Below are 18,266 nucleotides of genomic sequence, written 5' to 3'. Positions count from 1 at the left end.
GCGCACACAGCCACTGTCCCTCTCTCAGTTATCTGGAACGGCCCTGGGGCCCAGCTGCGCAGGCTGAGGCGACACCTTCCACGCTGCATTTGTTGGACATGGGACCTGCTGGGTGCTGGTATCTGTGTTATGTTTTGTTTCTTATTTTGCGGTGATTTCTTTCGTTTGGTCTTTGCGCCATGAACATGGATCCTTGTGCTGGTGCCTCTCTCTCACCCTCTTTCTTTTTCTCTCCCTCCTTCCCTTCCTGCACCCTGCGCTGCGTGTGGCTGTCCAGGGAGTAAAGGGCCAACCGGGCGAGAAGGTGAGTCCACGCTTCTGCTCCCACCCTCGCCCAGCCTCCTCTTCCACCGACGGACGCTTGTGGTTGGGAGGGACCTTCAGAGGCCCCCATCCCAGCCGTCCTCCGCCATGTGGGCTGCAGCATGCCCGGCCTGCTCTGCCCTCACAGAGGAGGCTGCCTCTGGTGGCCCAGTCTACTGACAACTCCCACACTGTGGGGCAGGAGTCTTGGGATGCCTGGTCCCAGCTTCCCACCACTGCTCTGATCCCGGCCTTAGGCAGTCACCCTTCCCCAAGGCAAGGATTTTCCCCCCAGGCCTGAAAATCCTGCCCAGCCTTAACCCCTCTGTGTCCCTCTCAAACAGGACTCACATAGCAAGTGTGTGCCTTGTGTCCCCACCCTCTGTTTTCACAACCCCACACTCGGGCAGGTCTCTGTTCTCCAGTGGCAGGGTGTGCAGCCAGATGGGTAGCTGGGGATGAGGGTGGACAGGAAGGCCTGGGAGCCTTGGACCTTGGGTGGGGCTGAGCAGTGGGCGTGGGATGAGACGCCCGGGCAGCCATTGCTAAGGCTCCTCTCCCTCCTGTATCTCCCTCTTCCCCGTCACTACAATGAATCGTGTTCTCTCTGCTCCCCTGGCCTGGGGTCCCACAACCCTCTTTTCTTCTGGACCCCCATCTTTTGCTCTCGCTGACACCTCTTCTCTCTTCATTGCTGCTGCTTCCCGCTGCCCTCCCCCACCCTTGCTGGACGCTCCATGCATCCATCCCCCTTGTCCTCTGCGTCCTCGGGCCTCGCGTCACTCCTGCCCCGCTCCTGCCAGCCCCTTCCCTTCTGCTCTTCCTCCCCCACTCCTCCACCCCGCCCTGGCCCCCCACACACTCCCCTCTTCCCTCTTTCTCTGTGTCCCCACAGGGTGCCCCCGGAGATGCTGGCATGTCCATCATCGGTCCCCGCGGCCCCCCTGTAAGTTGTTTTTCTCTTCTTCAGGGTGGGGGGATGGGTGAGCCAATGGAAAGGGCTTTTGGGGGGGTGAGGGGAGCGTGAGCCCCGGCTATGCCTCTGGGTGTGGAGGCCACCACATGTGATGTGGTCAGCCAGACCCGGCCTCGGTGCCGCTGTTGATGTTGAGAAAGTGGCCGGACTAAATATACCTAATTGCAGCCTCTTGGGAGGGCTCCAAAGGGCCTGCCCTCTAGCCACGAAATTGCAGCAGCTGTGAGGTGGCCCTGCTATCCACAGAGACAAGGCGGAGGGAGAAGGTGCTGGCTGCTCACAGATGGGGCACGGCTTCCAGCTCCCCCAGGAGCAGCCCTTGCTTCTGGAAGCCCATGGAGCAGATAGCCAGAGTCCAGATTCGCTGCCCCAGGCACCCACTCCTGGTCCTGGCGGAGGTCCAGGCCAGCACTGTCTCTCAAAGGCTCCTTTTTGTGTACAGCGCTGAGTCCTGTGTATTAATTAGTACCCTCCACCCAGCGACCAGGAGCTGGGGAAAATCAGTGTGACCTCCCCTCAGATATGCCTCCTTAGGGACTGAAAGGGGATGCAGGCGATGAAGCCAGCAAGGTATCGTGGCCGTGGGAAGGAGAACGGGTTGTTTTTTCCAGAGTGCCCAAACTGCAGGGCTTCAATAAAATCACCAAATGTCAAGGGGGAGAGGCCCCCACTGGATGGTCTAGCACAGCCCTCTCAGAAGGGGAAACTGAGGCCCAGGGAGGGAAAGGGGTTTGGCTAGGGTCCCACACATAGAGGCTGGGGCAGAACTAGAACCCAGGAGTCCTGGCACCCCGGGCTTCCACCCTAGCAGCAGGCCACCGGCTCCATGTTCTGCTGTGCGCTTTTCCTGACCTGCCACGCACAGTGAGGGGTAGCCTTGGAAAGACTGGGGAGGGGTAGCCTCGGAAAGGCTGGGGCTAGCCCGGTGGATGGATGAAGCCCAGCCTGCCTATTTCCCTGCTTTCAATGGAGAGAGCCAGCAGGAAGCAGGAGTCCCTCCAGTCTACAGAGAGGGGTTGGAGAAGAAATTGCCTGGTTATGCCACGGGAGGGGGCTGCAGGGAGCTAAGCAGCCAAGAGAGGGCCGAGGTGAGTGCTAGGAGCCAAGAGCTGGAGCCAGTCGGGGCTGCTTGGAGATGGGGAAGGTAAGGGTGGAATGGTGGCCTGGGCCGGACGCAGTGTTTGAACCCTCCTAGGCTGAGCAGACATGGCCTCCTCAGCAAGGTTCTCCTTCAGGCTCAGACCATAACAATAATGCTAAACATTTATTCTGTGGCAGGCTGTGTCCTAAGACTTGTACACATACTAACTCACTTAATCCTCACAAGAACCCAATGAGGTAGGGACCATTATCACCTCCATTTTACAGATGAGAAAACCGAGGCACAGAGAGGTTGAGTGACCTGCCCAAAGTGATACAGGTGGAGCGTGGCCACACTGGGTTTGAGCACTCATCCCTGCGCTCTGACCCCTGCTGCTGCCATGGACCAGCCAGGCTGTGGCGTCACTGTCACTTGTGCTCCTGGCTCACACTGCTGTTGCCCCTGATGGGCTCAAGCCTCCTTGTGTGCTGGAGAAACCACAGCACGGATGCCCTGAGCCAGCTGTTCCTGAGGAAGGTGGTGATGGAAAGGTCACAGAGAAAGAAGACAGTGCCCCAGGTTCTAGGAGGATGGGGCGTGACGCAGCATACAGACTCCGTCTGCCTCCTGGTCTGACTACAGGAGTTCTGTTGTGTGGGTCACACTGGTCCTCCAACACCCTTTCAGCAAATCATGTCAACAGGCCAGCTGAAAGTTGCTGAAAAGGCTCCACTGCTAGAGAATGTGCTCGGGGCAGTGGCCCGCCTCGGCTCCTCTTGGCTTTGGCTCAGCATGTATAAGCCTAATCAGGAACATACGCACTGCACTAGATTGATTCCAATGGTAAAAAGTACCTTCTGTTCAAGTAAAAGTAATAATTGTCTCCTGGGCACCTATCACATACTACGTCTCCTTCAATCCTCCCTATATAGCTGTGAGGCAGGACCCACCAGCCCGTCTTACAGAGAAGGAAACAGTTTTGTAACTCACCCATGGTCACCCAGACAGTAAGTGCTGGAGCTTGGGTTTGGCCAGGTCAGCCTCATTCCAAATCCTGCATTCTTGCCCAGCATTCCCTCCCATGCTTTAAGCACGGGAGGGTTATTTACCTTCAGGAGAAAAAATTCCCCCTGTGGGTGCCTACATTGGCACTAGGATTCTGTGGCATCAGGAGTCTTGGCCGAGCCCAGTGTCCTCCTACTTTTGCCCCCATCACCCAGCTGGCCGGGGCCATGCCTGCTGAGTCCTCACTAGACAGCCGGGGCACCCCCTTCACCTCCTCCTGGGAAGCCACCCTGATCTGGTGAGAGCAGGGGACAGGGAAGACAAAGGGTCTACTTGTCACTAAGGGGTAGAGGTCAAGTGGGCAGGCCCTTGGCAGCAGACAGGGATGATGGGGAACATGTGGCTTTGCACTCAGCCAGGAAGGGCCCAGAATGAATGCTGCTAATGAGAACCAGCCTTGCCGCTCTCAGGGGCCACCTGCCTCCTCTCCTGGAGCTTGAATAATGGTCCAAGCAAAGGGGGAACCATCCGGGCACTTTGCAGAGGATGGTTCACATTCCAGTGGAGTGGAGTGTCTCTCTCAGTGTGTTGACTTTTAAGGGAGGCTGAGACCCCAAGATGCTGGCCCACCAGGCACTGGGTAGGTCATCTGCCAGGCTAGGACATGGCCCATCTCAAAGGGGGACCATTCTCTCTCTGAGCTCCCCAGCTTCTCTTCAGGAACCAGGAGGAGGTATCTGAATTTCTACCCCATGCCGAGTAGACACACCTGTTGATGGTTTCTTTTTTTAATTTACTTATTTATGTGGGGAGTGGTGGCTGGCCAGCAAAGGGATCAAACCCTGGACCTTGATTTTGTCAGTACCATGCTCTAACCAGCTGAGCTAACCAACCAACCCCAAGAGATTCTTCTTTTATTCATTCCGTTAATATTTGTTAGGAACCCAGTGCCTATGCCAGGTGCTGGGTAGACAGTGGAAACTACCACAGCCTGCTTGCCCCTCCAGGCACATGATCTGGTGGGAGGGACCAGCAATCACATAAGCCATTACAATCAGACAGTGAGTGCCGAGACAGGGGACAGGCAGGGAGCTGTGGGGACACAGAGGAGACATTGGACTTGGGGTTGGAGCAGGCAGGGAAGGCTTCCAGGAAGAAGGGGTAACTAAACTGCAATCAAGGACTTGCAGAGGTTATGCAGGTAATGAGGCCCGGGGTGGAGTGCCGAGCCCCTGAGGCCAGAGAGGCACCTATAAACTATTGAGGAATGGGGAAAGTTCTTTCTAGAGCAAAGCAAGCATGAGGGTGGTGAGAGGCAAGGCTGGTGGGGTAAGCAAGGGCTGCGTGCAGAGGACCCATACCCCATGCTCGGGAATTGGGACTCTATGCTCAGGGCAGTGGAGAGCCCTGGCTTGTGCGATGCCAAAGAGGAACATGATCAGATTTGTAGTTTAAAAAGGTCACTTGATCTTCCCTGCAGGTGGCAACTAGTTGGAAGACACTTGCAATAACCATGGACTGGCCTGAAACAGAGTCAATGGGGCTGGGTGGGAGGGTTGTGCTGGCGAGATATTTTGGAGGTGAAATTGATGGGATTCAGGGATGATAAAATAGGGATTGAGGGAGAAGAGGGAGTTCAAGATGACTCCACATTCCTGACTTGGGTCATGGAGTGGATGGTGGTGCCCTTGCCCAGGACGAGCAGACGTCGCCAGGGGAGATAAGTGTAATGTGAGCGTGATGAATTTGAGGGGTCTTCATAATGTCCAAGGGGAACTCTCCATCTGTGCTGGAGTGTCCGGCATGGTGTGCAGGAGCTAGCCCGGATGACTCACAAGAGTGGACAGTGCATACGTCTCTCCACTATGCTCAGTGACCTCACATTGGAAGCTTGAAATCAGCCGAGGTGGGAGTATTTACACCACAGACATTGGCAAATGCTGTACAAAGCAGGGCTCTCATCTCCACCCTCCCCACCCAGCCAGTGATTAAACACTCACCAGCGCCAAGACTTGTGGCTCAGGACAGACGTGGAGTGAGGGAGTCAGAATGGAGCAGGCTATGGGCAGGTGCATGACTGGCCCTCTACTGGGATCAAGTAGGAAGGAAGGAGACTTCCTGGTAGGCACTTTCCAACCAGAACCTTCTGCCCGTCTATGTCACTTTACCCTGCACAAGGCACAAGTTGCAGGTAGGAGGAAGATAGGGAGGTACGGACGTGGAGATCCACTTTCAGAAAGTGGGGACCACTGGGCTCCCTTTCCACCCTGGCCTTGAACAAAGGGAGGAGATTTCAGTGATCAGCATGAAGCTCATATCCCTTGCTCTTGTATAGAACAATGTAGCTGTAATATTCATCTATAAATTAATCTGCAAATAAATCTGTTATCTATAAATTTAGTAAATTTAATGTGCTCCTAATCCCAGTGAATTTTTAAGGAGTTGAGAGTCCAAAAAATATTAGATTTTGTTTGGAAAAAAATAAGCTTGTGAGAATGTCAGGAAAATTCCAAAAAATAGAGTAAGTGGGACAGGGGACTAGTTGTCCCACTAGATATCAAAATGTGTTATTAAACAGATCAATAAAAACAAACAGAGGAATACAGCAGAGTAGGAGGCCAGAAATAAAGCCAAATGCATGTGGAATTTGGTACATGATAAAGACTTCATTTCCCAGTGGGAAGAGGATAGATGTTCAGGAAATGATGCTAGGACAACTGACAAGCCATTTAGAAAAAGAGAAAGTGAAAGAAAAATTGTTTAAAAAATAGCTGAATCTCTACCTCCCCATTATATCAGAATAAATTCCAGATAAATAAAATACTTAGATATAAAACATTAAACTATAAAATACAAGGACAAATCATGAGCGAATATTTTAGCGTTCTGAACTAGGGAAGGCCCTCTTCAAACATGACATAAAACCCAAAAGCCATAGAAAAATATTAACGTTTGTCTACATAAATGTAAAACTTGTACATGGTAGAAAATATAGCATAAACAAAATCAAAGACAATGCCAAACTGGAAAGAATATTTGCAACACATATGACTATCAAAGAGTGAAAAAGACAAACCACCTAGCAGAAAATCTTGGTAAAGAGAAGAAACAGGCAGTTCACAAATAAATAGGACCAGCCAATAAACATTGGAAGAGATGTCTAACCTCAGCACATAATTGAAGAGATGTAAATTAAAGTCCAGTTCCAAGTCTCCCCAAGTGCCTTCCCTAGGCCCAACCTCTCTTGGAAGTAGCGTCCCAGTTTCCATTTAGTCAGTGACAACATTCTTCCCAAGATCCCCGAAAAAGCCCTGGTTAGCCCTGGATTTGGCGTGGGTTGGAGAGATGCATCCTGCTCCCAGGGCAGGCTCTGTAATTAGCAAACTGTGTGATTATCCCTACCACGTAAACATTATCCGGAGTGGGACTTGAAGGAAGATGTTTCTTGGAACCCTCTCCTCCTGACCTTTTCTTCAGGCCTCTCAGTGTTCAGAGTAAGTTTACAGAAAGTTTACACTGGGAGTTTTCAGAGATTACATTGCACAGTTTCCGGGTTTTCTCCTTAGTGCTATTCTTAGCATCACTTACCCTTGAGAGGAGAGAAGAGAGGGCCCCTTCTGATATATGAGTGGCATCTCCTCCCCCTGGCCCTTTTGGATGCCTGCCACAAGGCCATCCTGAGCCTGCAGCAGACTTCAGCTCGCTCCCCGCTGGACCAGCCACCCACCCAGAGGGGCTGACGTGTTCCCTGAGCACAGGCCACTGTAGCACTCATGTCCAAGGCTTCAAGGAGGGTCAGAGAAGCCTGGAGGTGTTGCAGGGTCATAGCAATGGATCCAGAGAAATCTTCTGGATAGGATCTGATTCTGGAGCTACTGCTTGACCAGGACAAATCTTCATTGATCCTGAGATATATTGGGCTCAAAAGCAACCTTGCTTTATTCTGGTGCTTCTCTGTTCAGTTCAGCAAATACCTGATGATGGCTGCTACCATTTCAACAGGCTTTACAAACATAATTAAATGTAATTCAATGGCCCTATGAGGTTATACTGTTATCCTCATTCTACAGATGAGGAAACTGAGGCTCAGAGAGGTTAGGTAGCTTGCTCAGAGTCACACAGCCATTGTTGGTGGAGGCAGGATGAGAACTCAGCCTGGCAGACTCAAAAGTCCATGCTTGGGAAGAGATTGTAGCCATCTCAGCCAAGGGAGACCCCAAGCTGAGAGCTGGACATGTGTGTCCGGGGAAAGGCAGGTGACACAGTGTGCCTGAGCAGAGAGTGCATGGGAAGATGAAGCAGGAAAGTAAGCTCACATGGTTGATCAGAACGAGACTGAGGATGGCCTTGAATGACACGTGAGTAGAAAGGAGCCGCTGCCGGTTCTTGGGAAGGGGAGTGACGTGACCCTTGGTTCTGAGCTCTCCACTGCCCTTGACCTCCTGGTCAGCCCTCTCCCATGGTGGGTCTTCTCAGTCTCTGCTTCTAACCTCAGCACATCTCTTTGGTCCTGAATCCTGACCGTAAGCCAGGGCCATGATCAGTGACCCTGCTTCTAGTCTCCAGCCTGAATATCTATCTGCAGTGCACTCTGCACCTACAGGAAAATGGGCATGGATTGCTCTGAATTCTTCAAAGATTGAGAGATCCAGAGATTGCCCAACTGCTGGAGAGGCTCGCTGGCCAGGGTGAGAGGACAGTGAGCAATCTGACCTATTCTGGCCTGAAAACACACATTCTGAAGGTCAAGTTCTGCTATCCAAATAATCCTTAGATTAAGTGGCCATGAGCAATGACTGGGTAAATAAAAAAGGACTTAGAGGATTTCAGTCCAGGGGTTCAGTGTGCTGCTGGCTGAGTCCCGCTGTCCTGTTCTTCCGTCTGTCTGTTTATATGTCGAGCAGCAGCCGTGAGGAGCTGTCCAGGGGCTACTTCCTAGAGGTAGACCGAAAGGATGCTGGCCCCTCCTTTTTCCTTTCCCCACCTCCAGCCTCTGAAGATGTCCTGGGATGTTCCATCCTCCCTCCAGCCAGCTCACCATGGAGAGTGTCCCCACAGATGGTCACACAGGAGAGGGAGGGGTGGGAGCAAAGGTGAGCCAGGGGACCGGGGATTAGATCCGTCTACTTCTCGCTCATCCTCCTGCTCTCCTATTCTTTTCAGGGTCAGCCGGGCACCCGAGGCTTTCCTGGATTTCCGGTAAGTGGGGAGGGCTGAGGCTAGCTGTGACCCAGGTGGACCCCTACTTGGGTCATCTGAGGTTAACCCCTGCACCTCCTTCCTTTCCAAACCCTGGTCATTTAGGATGCCCATCCGCAGGCTCTCTTGGACACCAACCCAGGAGAGTGGCTCGCAGTGCAAGGAAGGGCAGGAAAATAATTGCACAAGTAAAGGGGCAGCAGGGCAGGAACCAGGCGAGTGATAAACCCCAGCGTGACACCAGAATGTGGAAGAGAGCATGCACCGCAGGGAAGCAGCCTGGGGCTCAAGCCCTGACCTGGCTTTGAGAGGAAGGTGATCCACCCCCGAGGAGGAAGTGGGGTGGCCATCTGGGTGGCCTTTGGCCCTCTGCCTGTGTGGCCTAAGACACCTTCTCAGAGGCAGGGCAGGGGGAGCAGTCAGTTCCCCTTTTCTCTGGGCCTCAAAGCTGGCCACCCCCTGGGTGCTGGGAGCACACTGTTTGCCCTCCACCTGGGGGAGGAGGAGGCCTTTGATAGCAGTGGTGATGCCTGCCACCCATTGGGTTTCCCCGTGCCAAGCTTCTGGCATGTGGCATCTTATTTCCTCCTCAAAGGACCCTTCATGGAAGGTTCTGTGATTCTCAGCCCCAAGTTAGGATGGGAAATGGAGGCTCAGGTTTACCAGTGGTCATGTAACAAGTGAGTGGGCAGGCAGGACTTGCACCCGATCTTGTAGGAACCCAGAGCCTGTGCTCCCAGCCACTGCCCCAGGCAGCCCCTTTGGCTGGAGCCTGTGATGCTCGGTCTTTACCTCTGGCCTTTCTGGTTTCAGGGTCCCATTGGACTAGACGGCAAACCGGTAAGTGGACCCACTCCCAGGCTGCGGGTGCCTCCCCCTCACTAGGTCCAGGTCACTAACCCTGGGTCTATTGATCTTTCCACAAGACCCTGATTCCTTGGAAGATGCGTCAGATAGAAAATTCCTGGAGGGGAAGGTTGTCACTAGTGGAAAGGGGAAGGGGCTATTTGAATGGGTCACCCTTGACCACAGTGGGCTTCCCCAGTGGGCTAACCCAGCTGGGGTCTCAGCATCTGGAGCAGGAGCTGTCGCTGGGATTTGGCAATACTGGGCTGCTCCTGGAAGGGGTCTGGGTAGGAGTTGGAGAGCTCAGCTGGCTAATCCCAAGTAGAGCCTGGGCCCTGGCTCACTGCTCACCCTCACTCCCAGCTCTACCAGGGCGCCTCCTGTGTCCTCTCTGTCCATTTTAATCCTTTGCACTTGGTCCCATGACACAAATGTCTGTGGGGAAAGGAGACCCCAAGTAAGCTGGTGGCCGGAAGAGAGTTTGACCTCTCCAAAGCCCTCAGAGACCCCACCCCCAAGGGGAGGCATTGAGTGGATGTAATGTGGCGTCAACAACCAGGACCAGCCCACCCACTCACCTCTCAGATGAGGGGCCCAGCCACCTGCCTGGCTACTCCCCACCACAGGCCAAGAGGTCAGTGCAGCCTGGGGGCCCTGGGGTCATGTCCACTCATCCCACAGGACCAGACATCCCTTGAAGCCATGCTGGTTGAGGGCTGGTGTCCGGGGAGACTACAACCCACCCCCTGCTCTCCCCTGAAGGACAGGCAGCTGCTAGTAAGGCCCAGCAAAGGGCCATAGGTGAGACCCTGCCTGAGTCAGCAGGTTAGGGACCAAGTGGGCGAGTGAGTGCATGGCCACATGAGAGGCATGACGTGTGCAAGTTGAGTTTGGTGACTGGGCAGGCTGCGAGTGGCAAGCAGGGGTGGTGGCTTCTGGTTGCAGGCAGTGTACCTGGCACTCACACTCTTCTCCTTCTAGGGCAACCCAGGACCAAAAGGGGAGATGGTAAGATTTCCTGCCCTCTCCAGATGGGTGGGGGTGGGCCTGGGCTCACGGCCGCAGCCAAGCACTTTGCATGAAGGGGGCCCAACAGGGACAGCAGAGTGGCTGCCCTCAGGGTCACTTCCTAGTGCGTACAGCCACACACCAAAGATGTCAGTCAGCGCAGGGAGGAGAGGCGACAGGGCTTCTCCACCTGAAACACGAGGAAGGGAGGCGCAGAGGGAGCTCCCACCTGGCGGGTGTGGCAGGGAGGTCAGCGGCTATCTCAGGGGGCCTTGGAAGCACTCTCACTGGGCCACTTCGCCTGACTCCTGCAGAGCCTTGTACCTTTTCCCAGTGCCATCTCTGCCCTGAGCTGCCCCAGGACTCCAGAGGCTCCTGCCCCAACTGGGCACAGAGGAGAAGCAGATCTCTGCACCTTTCTCCTGGCTCCTTCCACCTTCTGTAGCACTTTTGAAAGGAATGTCCTCTCTCCACAGGCCACCCCTTCCAGAAGGAAATCAGGGGCCGCCCACTCCCGGTTGAGGGGAGGGCTAGTTCTCAGCAGGGACTCATAGGCCATTTACAGCAAATGGGCCAGCTCTTGGCTGGGATGTGTTCCAGCCTCCCAAGTACCTGCTCACACCTACGTCATGAGGGGACCGCCTCCTGCTCCATGGGGCTGGGGCCTGGAATTTGTGCTGGCGGTTGGAGCAATATGGCAGGCTGCCCCTGTCCCTGTCCAGCTGGGGTCTGGCTGGTGCCTTCTCTAGGTGCTGGTGTGAAGACACTCTTAACCCATGACTAGGGCACTGCTGGAACACTGAGGGAGGCGGATCACCTTGTGAATGGAAAAGGAGGCAGAGGAGTACCAGCTGGGAGACGTGGGCTTCAGCCTGTGCTCTAGACTCAGATCAGCCAATGGGCATTGAGGGTTTGCTACGTGGTGGGCACTGGACTAAATACATTACATGTATTATCTCAATGAATCCTTGGCGTAATCCTGTGCTCCAGGTCCAGTTTGTATCCTCTTTGACAGCTGTGGAAACTGAGGCTCACAGAGTCAGAGTAACTTGCCTGAAGTCACATAGCAAGGGAGTGTCCAAAACAAGATCCAAACCCACTTCTCACATGCCTTCCCTCTATGTGTTGTTGCTTTCCTCCTTCTGGTTTCCCTCTCCTTCCCTGCCTTCCTGCCTCCTTCCTTCCTCTAACGCATTTTACTGAGTGTCTATAATGCGTGGGACACTGCATCTGGTACAAGGGAGACAGAGGGGAACAAGGGAGACACTATCTTTGCCATCCTGTAGCTCACAGTCTAGCAGGGAAGATGTACGTTTAAATTATCGCTCACACAATTAACAAATTGTCTTTGCAGTAAATGCTAAGAAAAGGCAATCCCTGGTACCCTGAGAAACCTCACCTGAGAGAGACTTTTGAACGAGGGCGTGAAGGATGGAGATTTAACCAAGAGAAAATGGAGAAGGGGATGGGAAAGAGCATTCTGGACATGGGAAAGCAGCATGTGCAAAGGCCCTGAGGCAGGAAAGTGCTCGAAACTTCCAAAGAACTGGAGGAAGGGCAGTGAGGCACCGGAGGCAGACTTGTAGAGCTGGTGCTGGAACCCGGTCCCCCAGCGAGGTTTCCTCTCATCACAGCTACCTCTGCTGCACGTGCATTTCTTGCTGCCCCTGGGCTGTGCACATGCATGAAGTTAAGGAGAACGAGGCAGGAATAAACTCCTATGCTGCCATTGTTATAAGGGGAGTGGATGTCAGGAGTTTAGGGTGCTTATCCCTTCAGCCCTCTTCCCCCACCTTCTTCCCCTTCCTGGCAGCCTGACACCCCCATAAGGTAGCCCATGGCACCCTGAAGTAGTAATAACGGTCATCCACTAGGCACTGTTCTGTAACCCTCACAACAGTTTATTATCCCCACTTTATGAAGGTGGAAATTGAGGCACAGAGTGGCTAATTATGTTGCCTGGAGCCACACAGCTCCCAAATACCAGAGCTGAGATGTGGCGAGGTCCTACCCTTCAGCTGTGCCTCCGCTCTGCTGTGAGTGTCCTATGTCTTGAAGGAAAGGAACTTTCTACAGGACTTCCTGCCCTCACTCTGCCCACACTATCCCTCTGCCCCACCCTGCTTGACCCCCCACAAGCTTTTCCTGTCTGTTCGGGGGTCAGAGCGAACTGGAGGGAAGGGCAGGGCCATCCCATCACCCGTGAGCCCAAGTCAGTGTGACAGGTCTCCTGTTTGCCTCATCGTTATCCATCAACATCCAGCAGGCCACAGAGCCATTAGACTCCTGTTTGGCTTGTCACCAGGACCCAGAGCTATTAATCTGCCACTGCTGTCTAGCATAACTACCTGGGCCTGCTGAATGATGAATATCTGTCCGTCTCCCACGTGGCCCCCTCCCCAGATGGTCTCCCCTATACTGGGCTTCACCCTCACCTGCTGAATCTGTGTCCTCACCTGTCAAAACGGGGTCATCTCTGCCCCACCCACCTCACAGAAGCCCCGAAAACCTGAAATAAGGTATTACGAGGACATAGTTGTACAATTGTATAGTCAAGGGGTTTGACAAGATCAGGGGTCCCAGACTCGGGAGTGATTCAAAGGCTGTAAAGCCGAGGTTGGACCTGGGATTTAAATCTTACCCCACCACCCACAGGGCTGTCATGAGGCCAAGAGGACTTAATACACGCCAAGCATTTAGAATGGTGCTTGGCACACAGGAAGCAGGACAGGTGCCATAGCTGTCGTTGTGGTGGTGGCGAGCGCTGAGCATGTCACCCACGGCCATGACTCCTCAAGGAACAGGCGCTGCCCAGCTAGAGCTAATCTGTGCCATGTGTTGTTGGGTCTCGAAATATTTAAGAGCAACGTGAAATCCAGATTTTTATTTGTACTCTCTTTGCTTTTAAGTGTTCACAACTAATTGAAATAAAACTGTGTGGGACAAAGAGAATACCTGTGGAGACCACGATTGTCCCATGGCCACCATTTGAGACTCAGTTCTTTGTATCTCTGCAGTCCTAAACTGTGTGTCATTTTTCTCGGCCCCTGCCCCCCGCCCCCATCACATTCCTCTCTGTCCTGAGAGTGGATGGCCTGGTCACCTACAGTCTGGCCCTGGTTCCCTGCCAGATGAATCACGTACTGCTGAACTTGATGTTCAACACTTGGTCAGCCAGATGGGCTGGGGGTGCCCCACAGATCATCCCAAAGGCCACTTCTCCCCTCCTGATGCACCTCCTGGGAGTTTCCCAGTTGGAGGTTGATCCAGTTGGCATGTCAGGAGCAGAAGAAAGGCTCCTCTCCCATAATTAGGCATCCTGAGGACCACCCACCCAGATGGAACTGTCCATGGGGACCCTGAGTTCTTCAGGCCCCAAAGAGGCTGGTCCAGCAGGTAGGTCCCCACAGATCCCCAGGATGGTGGCTGCAAGGGACCTTAGGGGCCCGGGGCAGGGGCACTTCTTGTGGTTCTGGTTGAGACTAGAAGTCCCAGGTCCAGCCCAGTGCAGGGAGTGTGGTGGAGTGGAAACAGCTGGCCCTTCGTGTCAGACAAGCCTGGTGCCTGTCCTGTCCCGCTGTTCACTGAGCCGCAGGGCCTTGTGCAACACCTCAACTAGGAGGTGGAGCTAACTCAAGCCCCTTCCTCTGGGCCCGTGTAAGGCATGAGCTGAGCACGGGCCTGAGCGGCCTACCCCAGGGGGCTGCTCAACGCGTGATGCCTTCGTCCTTCCCTCTGTCCTCCACGCCAGCCTCCTGCAGGCTCCTTGGAGCCAACTGGACACTGGGTCCTCCTCAGAGAACAAGGGTCTGCCTGACTCCGGCTCCTTTCTCAGCCCTGCAAACTTGACAAGACAACCTTGAAGGATACCCCAAGACCCCATATGTTTCTCTGAGGAGCCTGAACGTGGCTTAAGTTGCCGACTTCCTGCTTCCTCTATTTTGCTAAAGATTTCTCCAAAACTCCCAGTGTCTGCAGCACTGGCTGGCCCCCCATGTCCCAGAAGCCCTTCTGGTTCCGTGGGTTTCACTGAGGATTGGGAGGTTCAAAGGTAGAATGTGCCAGTGTCTCCTGGAGGCTCAGGGTGTGTGAGGCAGGGTGTCCCCTCGTGACAGAACGCCACTTGACTAGGGGCAGCTGCCGACATAGCGGGCCCATGACACGGTGGCGGCTGGAGGAATGAATGAAAGGTAGCATCTGTTCCTGGCTGTGACCTGGTGTATAAGGCCACACCACCTTGACCATCTCAGGCAAGGGAAGACCTGGCCATGACTGGCAAGGCCCAGCCTTCAGGATGCAGGGGCGTTCTGGAAAGTCCCTGGAAGCCCCAGCGTCTCTCCCGACTCCCTGCAGCCGTGTGTCTGTGATCTGCCTGCTGACCTGCATGTGCTTCTTTCCACAGGGTCTGACGGGTCCCCGAGGACAGCCGGTTGGTACCTTGTCTTACTATTCCCCAGCAGAGATGCTTCAGGCTGCTGTGTCCCTAGCTTTGGTTTCTAACTCTCTCGCTTCTGTCTCTTTGTAGGGACCTCAAGGACAAAAAGGAGAAAAGGTAAGCACGATGACACTTCCTGGAACCTGCCTCTCAGGAAGCAGCCTCCCGACAGTTTGAAAGCGTCCGTAGTGGTTATTTTAAAATTTTAGTTGTCATCGACAGAACCGGGAAAGCCCCTAGGTGCCCTGGTGTACAGGAGAGATACAGGCGATGCTGCTCTGGGTGACAGTCCCTTGAGGCGAGACGTCCTGGGGGCAGCCTGGCCCTCTTCAGCCTTTCTCAGCCCCTCCTGCCTGCCACCCCCAGTGTTTCCTGACCCACCTTCGTGAGCCTCCAGTGTTCTGAGGTGTCAGTTTGTAAACCACTGGCCTGGCCTCCTGCCTTCTCTGTCTTGTTGAATTTCTGACGGAGACTTGGCTGGGCTTGCCCTGGTGCAGGGCCTGGCACTCCCGGCTCAGAGGAGGTGTCTCCCAGGGCCCATTGTTCACAATGTATTGTGCTGTCTGCTGTTCCCATCGGGGGCTCCCTCGAGGGCTGTTGGGTGGGCCCATCCCCCGCCAGGTTCCTGCTCTGCCGTTATGGCAAGTGGTGTAGGGTGGAGTCCTGCCCCCAGGCTCCACGGGGCCACTTCCAGGCAGGCCCTGGGGGGTTCTTCCCTGCTGCCAGCCAGGGGCAAGGGAGGAAATCAGTTCTCCTGCTTCAGAGGGCTCAGACCAGGATCAGAGCGTAGGGCTGGTGGGTGATGAGATGCATGGCATGTTCATAAGTCCTGGGGGTGCCCCTGAGGGACAAATCCCCCAACAAGTGCCTAACACTGTCTCTCCTTCCCTCCCATCCCCAGGGTCAGTGTGGAGAATACCCGCACCGGGTAAGTGAACCGCTAAGACTGAGCAGGGCCCATTCATCCATCCCTGGGGTATCCCCCAGCTCAGCCTCATTTTCCTGGGGTCTCCAGCACCTACTAGAGCTTGGGGAGCAGGAGCATACAGTCCCTCTGCACTCAGCGACAGGAGAGGTGGCATGGGGTGGCCGTGTGTCTGGCAGGCACAGCTGACTGTGCCCTGTGGATTGATGTGTCCATCTGCCCCAGTGGCTGGCCCATGTGCCTGGAACCCTGTCTCCTGTGCACTTGGCCCTCCATGGTGGGCCATGTGGCTGTGTGAATCTGTGTGTGGGCTCCCTGCCATCCAGTATGTGTGTGCGACTGTGTGTACATGTCTGGCGGCCTGCCCTGCAGAATACAAGGGACTTTGGGGTTAGCCATTGTTTCAGATGACCCAAACCTCTCTGAGGTGAGACCTTCAGGGGCTGACTGTATTAACTCAGGATGACGTCTCTACTTTGCCTCTTTAAGAACAGAGGAAACCTTTCTCCAAGCAGGGTGGGGAATTTCAGGGCTGAGATGGTTCCTCCCCCCACCCCCACCTGGCTCTTTCCTTTTCCTTGCTCCACCCCATGATACAGAACCTAAAAGACTGATGTCATCCTGTTAGGAATCTCCAAACATGGGCACTGATAGCAGGGGTCATGCTTGGGACAGGGGAGGGCAAAGATGTGCACTGCTTCCTCCAGCGAACCACCACTAGTGGCCCCAGTGAGTTGGAACCAGGAAAGTGCCCCTCATTTTGAGGATCAGCCTTGTTGCTCTCAGACCTGGGCAGCAGGGATAGGGAGTATGGGCATCTCTAGGTGGCCACCCCTCTGCCATGGGCCTCACTGTGCTCAGGAACACACAGTGGGGCTCCCCTGGCTGCCCGCCCTTGCCTGTCAGATGGGTGCTGGTGGAAACAGACACAATCCAGGCTCAGAGTGGACCTGCCTCTGGAAGGCTGCCGGGAGGGCCTTGCTAGCAGGGTCAGGCCTCTGCCCAGCTGCTCAGGAGGCTGGAAGCCATGGCAGATTCTGACCTCTGGCTTCCTGGGCCAGGGAGAGGCCACAGTGGGGCTGGAACGTGAGAGGCTGGGATGGGTTTGAGGCCAAGGCAGGGCTGGGGCCAGGCTGGGGGACGTGGCTCAGCAGAAACACAGACAGAGCCAGCCTGTCAGTGGCATGTGCTCCAGGGAGGCAGGGGCCCTGGTGTTCCGGCCAGCCTGATCCTGATACAATAATAGAAGGTCAGCTGTGTTTATTTGAAACGATGGGCTCACAGGATTGTTATGTTACCCGAAAGAGAGACAGCATCCCCCAGCACAAAAGACAACACAACTGCAGACGCTCTGGCAGGATGTCATGGGTCCTGAGCGAGCACTTGGGAGTGAGGGCAGGAGAGGGCTTTCTGCCCTCTATCCCACACAAGAAGAGGGAAGGGGGCAGTGATAGAAAGTTCCAGAAGCACCTTGGCCACGGGGGGCAGAGAAGCATGATGTTATTACTTGTTAGTCTATGGAATAAGTCAGGTGGGGGTGAAAGAGGGTTTGGGGACCCAGCTGCAGGGCAGGGCAAGTTTATTTAGAGAAGGGTGGGAAAGCAGGGGGCTTCTCGTGGTCTGCTGGCTTTCCAAGGGGTCTGCAGGCATGGTGGGGGTGGCAGGTCCCCAGGCCCAGAAGACACCAAGAGTTCAGACTGATCCTGCCTCTGTTCCAGCCTGTAGCTTCCCCAGGGAGGGAGGGAGAGGAGATGGGGGGGTGGGGTGAGTGCCGGATGGAGGGGAGGGGAGGTAGGAGGGCTGGTGTGTGTGGGCTGTCCCTTCACACTCCCCCGTTACCTTGTCTCTGCCACCTTCGTTCCCCCTCCCAAACCAGGAGTACCTAAGCGGCACACTAGCAGCTCTACGCTCCAACCAGATAATTACCCTGAAGGTTTGTAGGTTCTGGAAGGTCTCTGGGCCCCTCTCTGCTGAGAGACTTCCTGGACACAGAGCCCAACATTGCACGCAGCCAGGCCCCGGTGGGGAGGGAGGCTCTGTGTGCGGCAGCTGCCCATGAAGGTGAAGGCGGCAGTGATGACCCAGAAAGGCCGTGGTTGGGCTCCCACGTCCCCAGCGGAGTGCATTTGCAGCCCGGGCAGCCCCCGGGTTCTCAGTGTTCATCCCAGGGGCCTTGTGTGAGTTAAAATGCTTTTGAAAACAAGCGGTTTGGTTCTATGCCATCTTTGTTGTCACATGGGTTCTAACTGCTCCTTAAAGCCACGGGTTGCTCAGCTTCAATGGTAGAGGGACTGGAAGAAGCAAGAGTTTCCAGAAATGAAAATCACATTAGATAATGTGATTGCATGTTGCCTCCCCTAAAAAAGTGGTTGAACATTCCGGAGACATCTCTGCCCAGCCTCTGTTTTCCGAGCCCTCCAGCCCCGGGGTGAGACCTCAGGAGCACTTAGCATGTACCCACACTGGCCACACCCTCGGCCAGCTCAGC

The 18,266-nt window shown here is 54.7% G+C and overlaps 1 protein-coding gene across 1 annotated transcript in view; it reads left to right on the top strand.

The window, feature by feature from the left end:
- Positions 1 to 18,266, top strand: part of COL13A1 (collagen type XIII alpha 1 chain) — a 156,625-nt gene that overhangs the window by 81,196 nt on the left and 57,163 nt on the right. The window contains exons 5-12 of the mRNA XM_063102132.1: positions 278 to 304; positions 1,199 to 1,249; positions 8,529 to 8,564; positions 9,378 to 9,404; positions 10,392 to 10,418; positions 14,821 to 14,847; positions 14,944 to 14,970; positions 15,755 to 15,781. Coding sequence (XP_062958202.1) covers positions 278 to 304; positions 1,199 to 1,249; positions 8,529 to 8,564; positions 9,378 to 9,404; positions 10,392 to 10,418; positions 14,821 to 14,847; positions 14,944 to 14,970; positions 15,755 to 15,781 — 249 coding nt within the window. The remainder of the gene's footprint in view (positions 1 to 277; positions 305 to 1,198; positions 1,250 to 8,528; positions 8,565 to 9,377; positions 9,405 to 10,391; positions 10,419 to 14,820; positions 14,848 to 14,943; positions 14,971 to 15,754; positions 15,782 to 18,266) is intronic.

Source organism: Cynocephalus volans, chromosome 7 (assembly GCF_027409185.1).
Source record: "Cynocephalus volans isolate mCynVol1 chromosome 7, mCynVol1.pri, whole genome shotgun sequence".
Lineage (NCBI taxonomy): Eukaryota > Metazoa > Chordata > Mammalia > Dermoptera > Cynocephalidae > Cynocephalus > Cynocephalus volans.
This window is presented reverse-complemented; position numbering and strand designations above follow the sequence as displayed.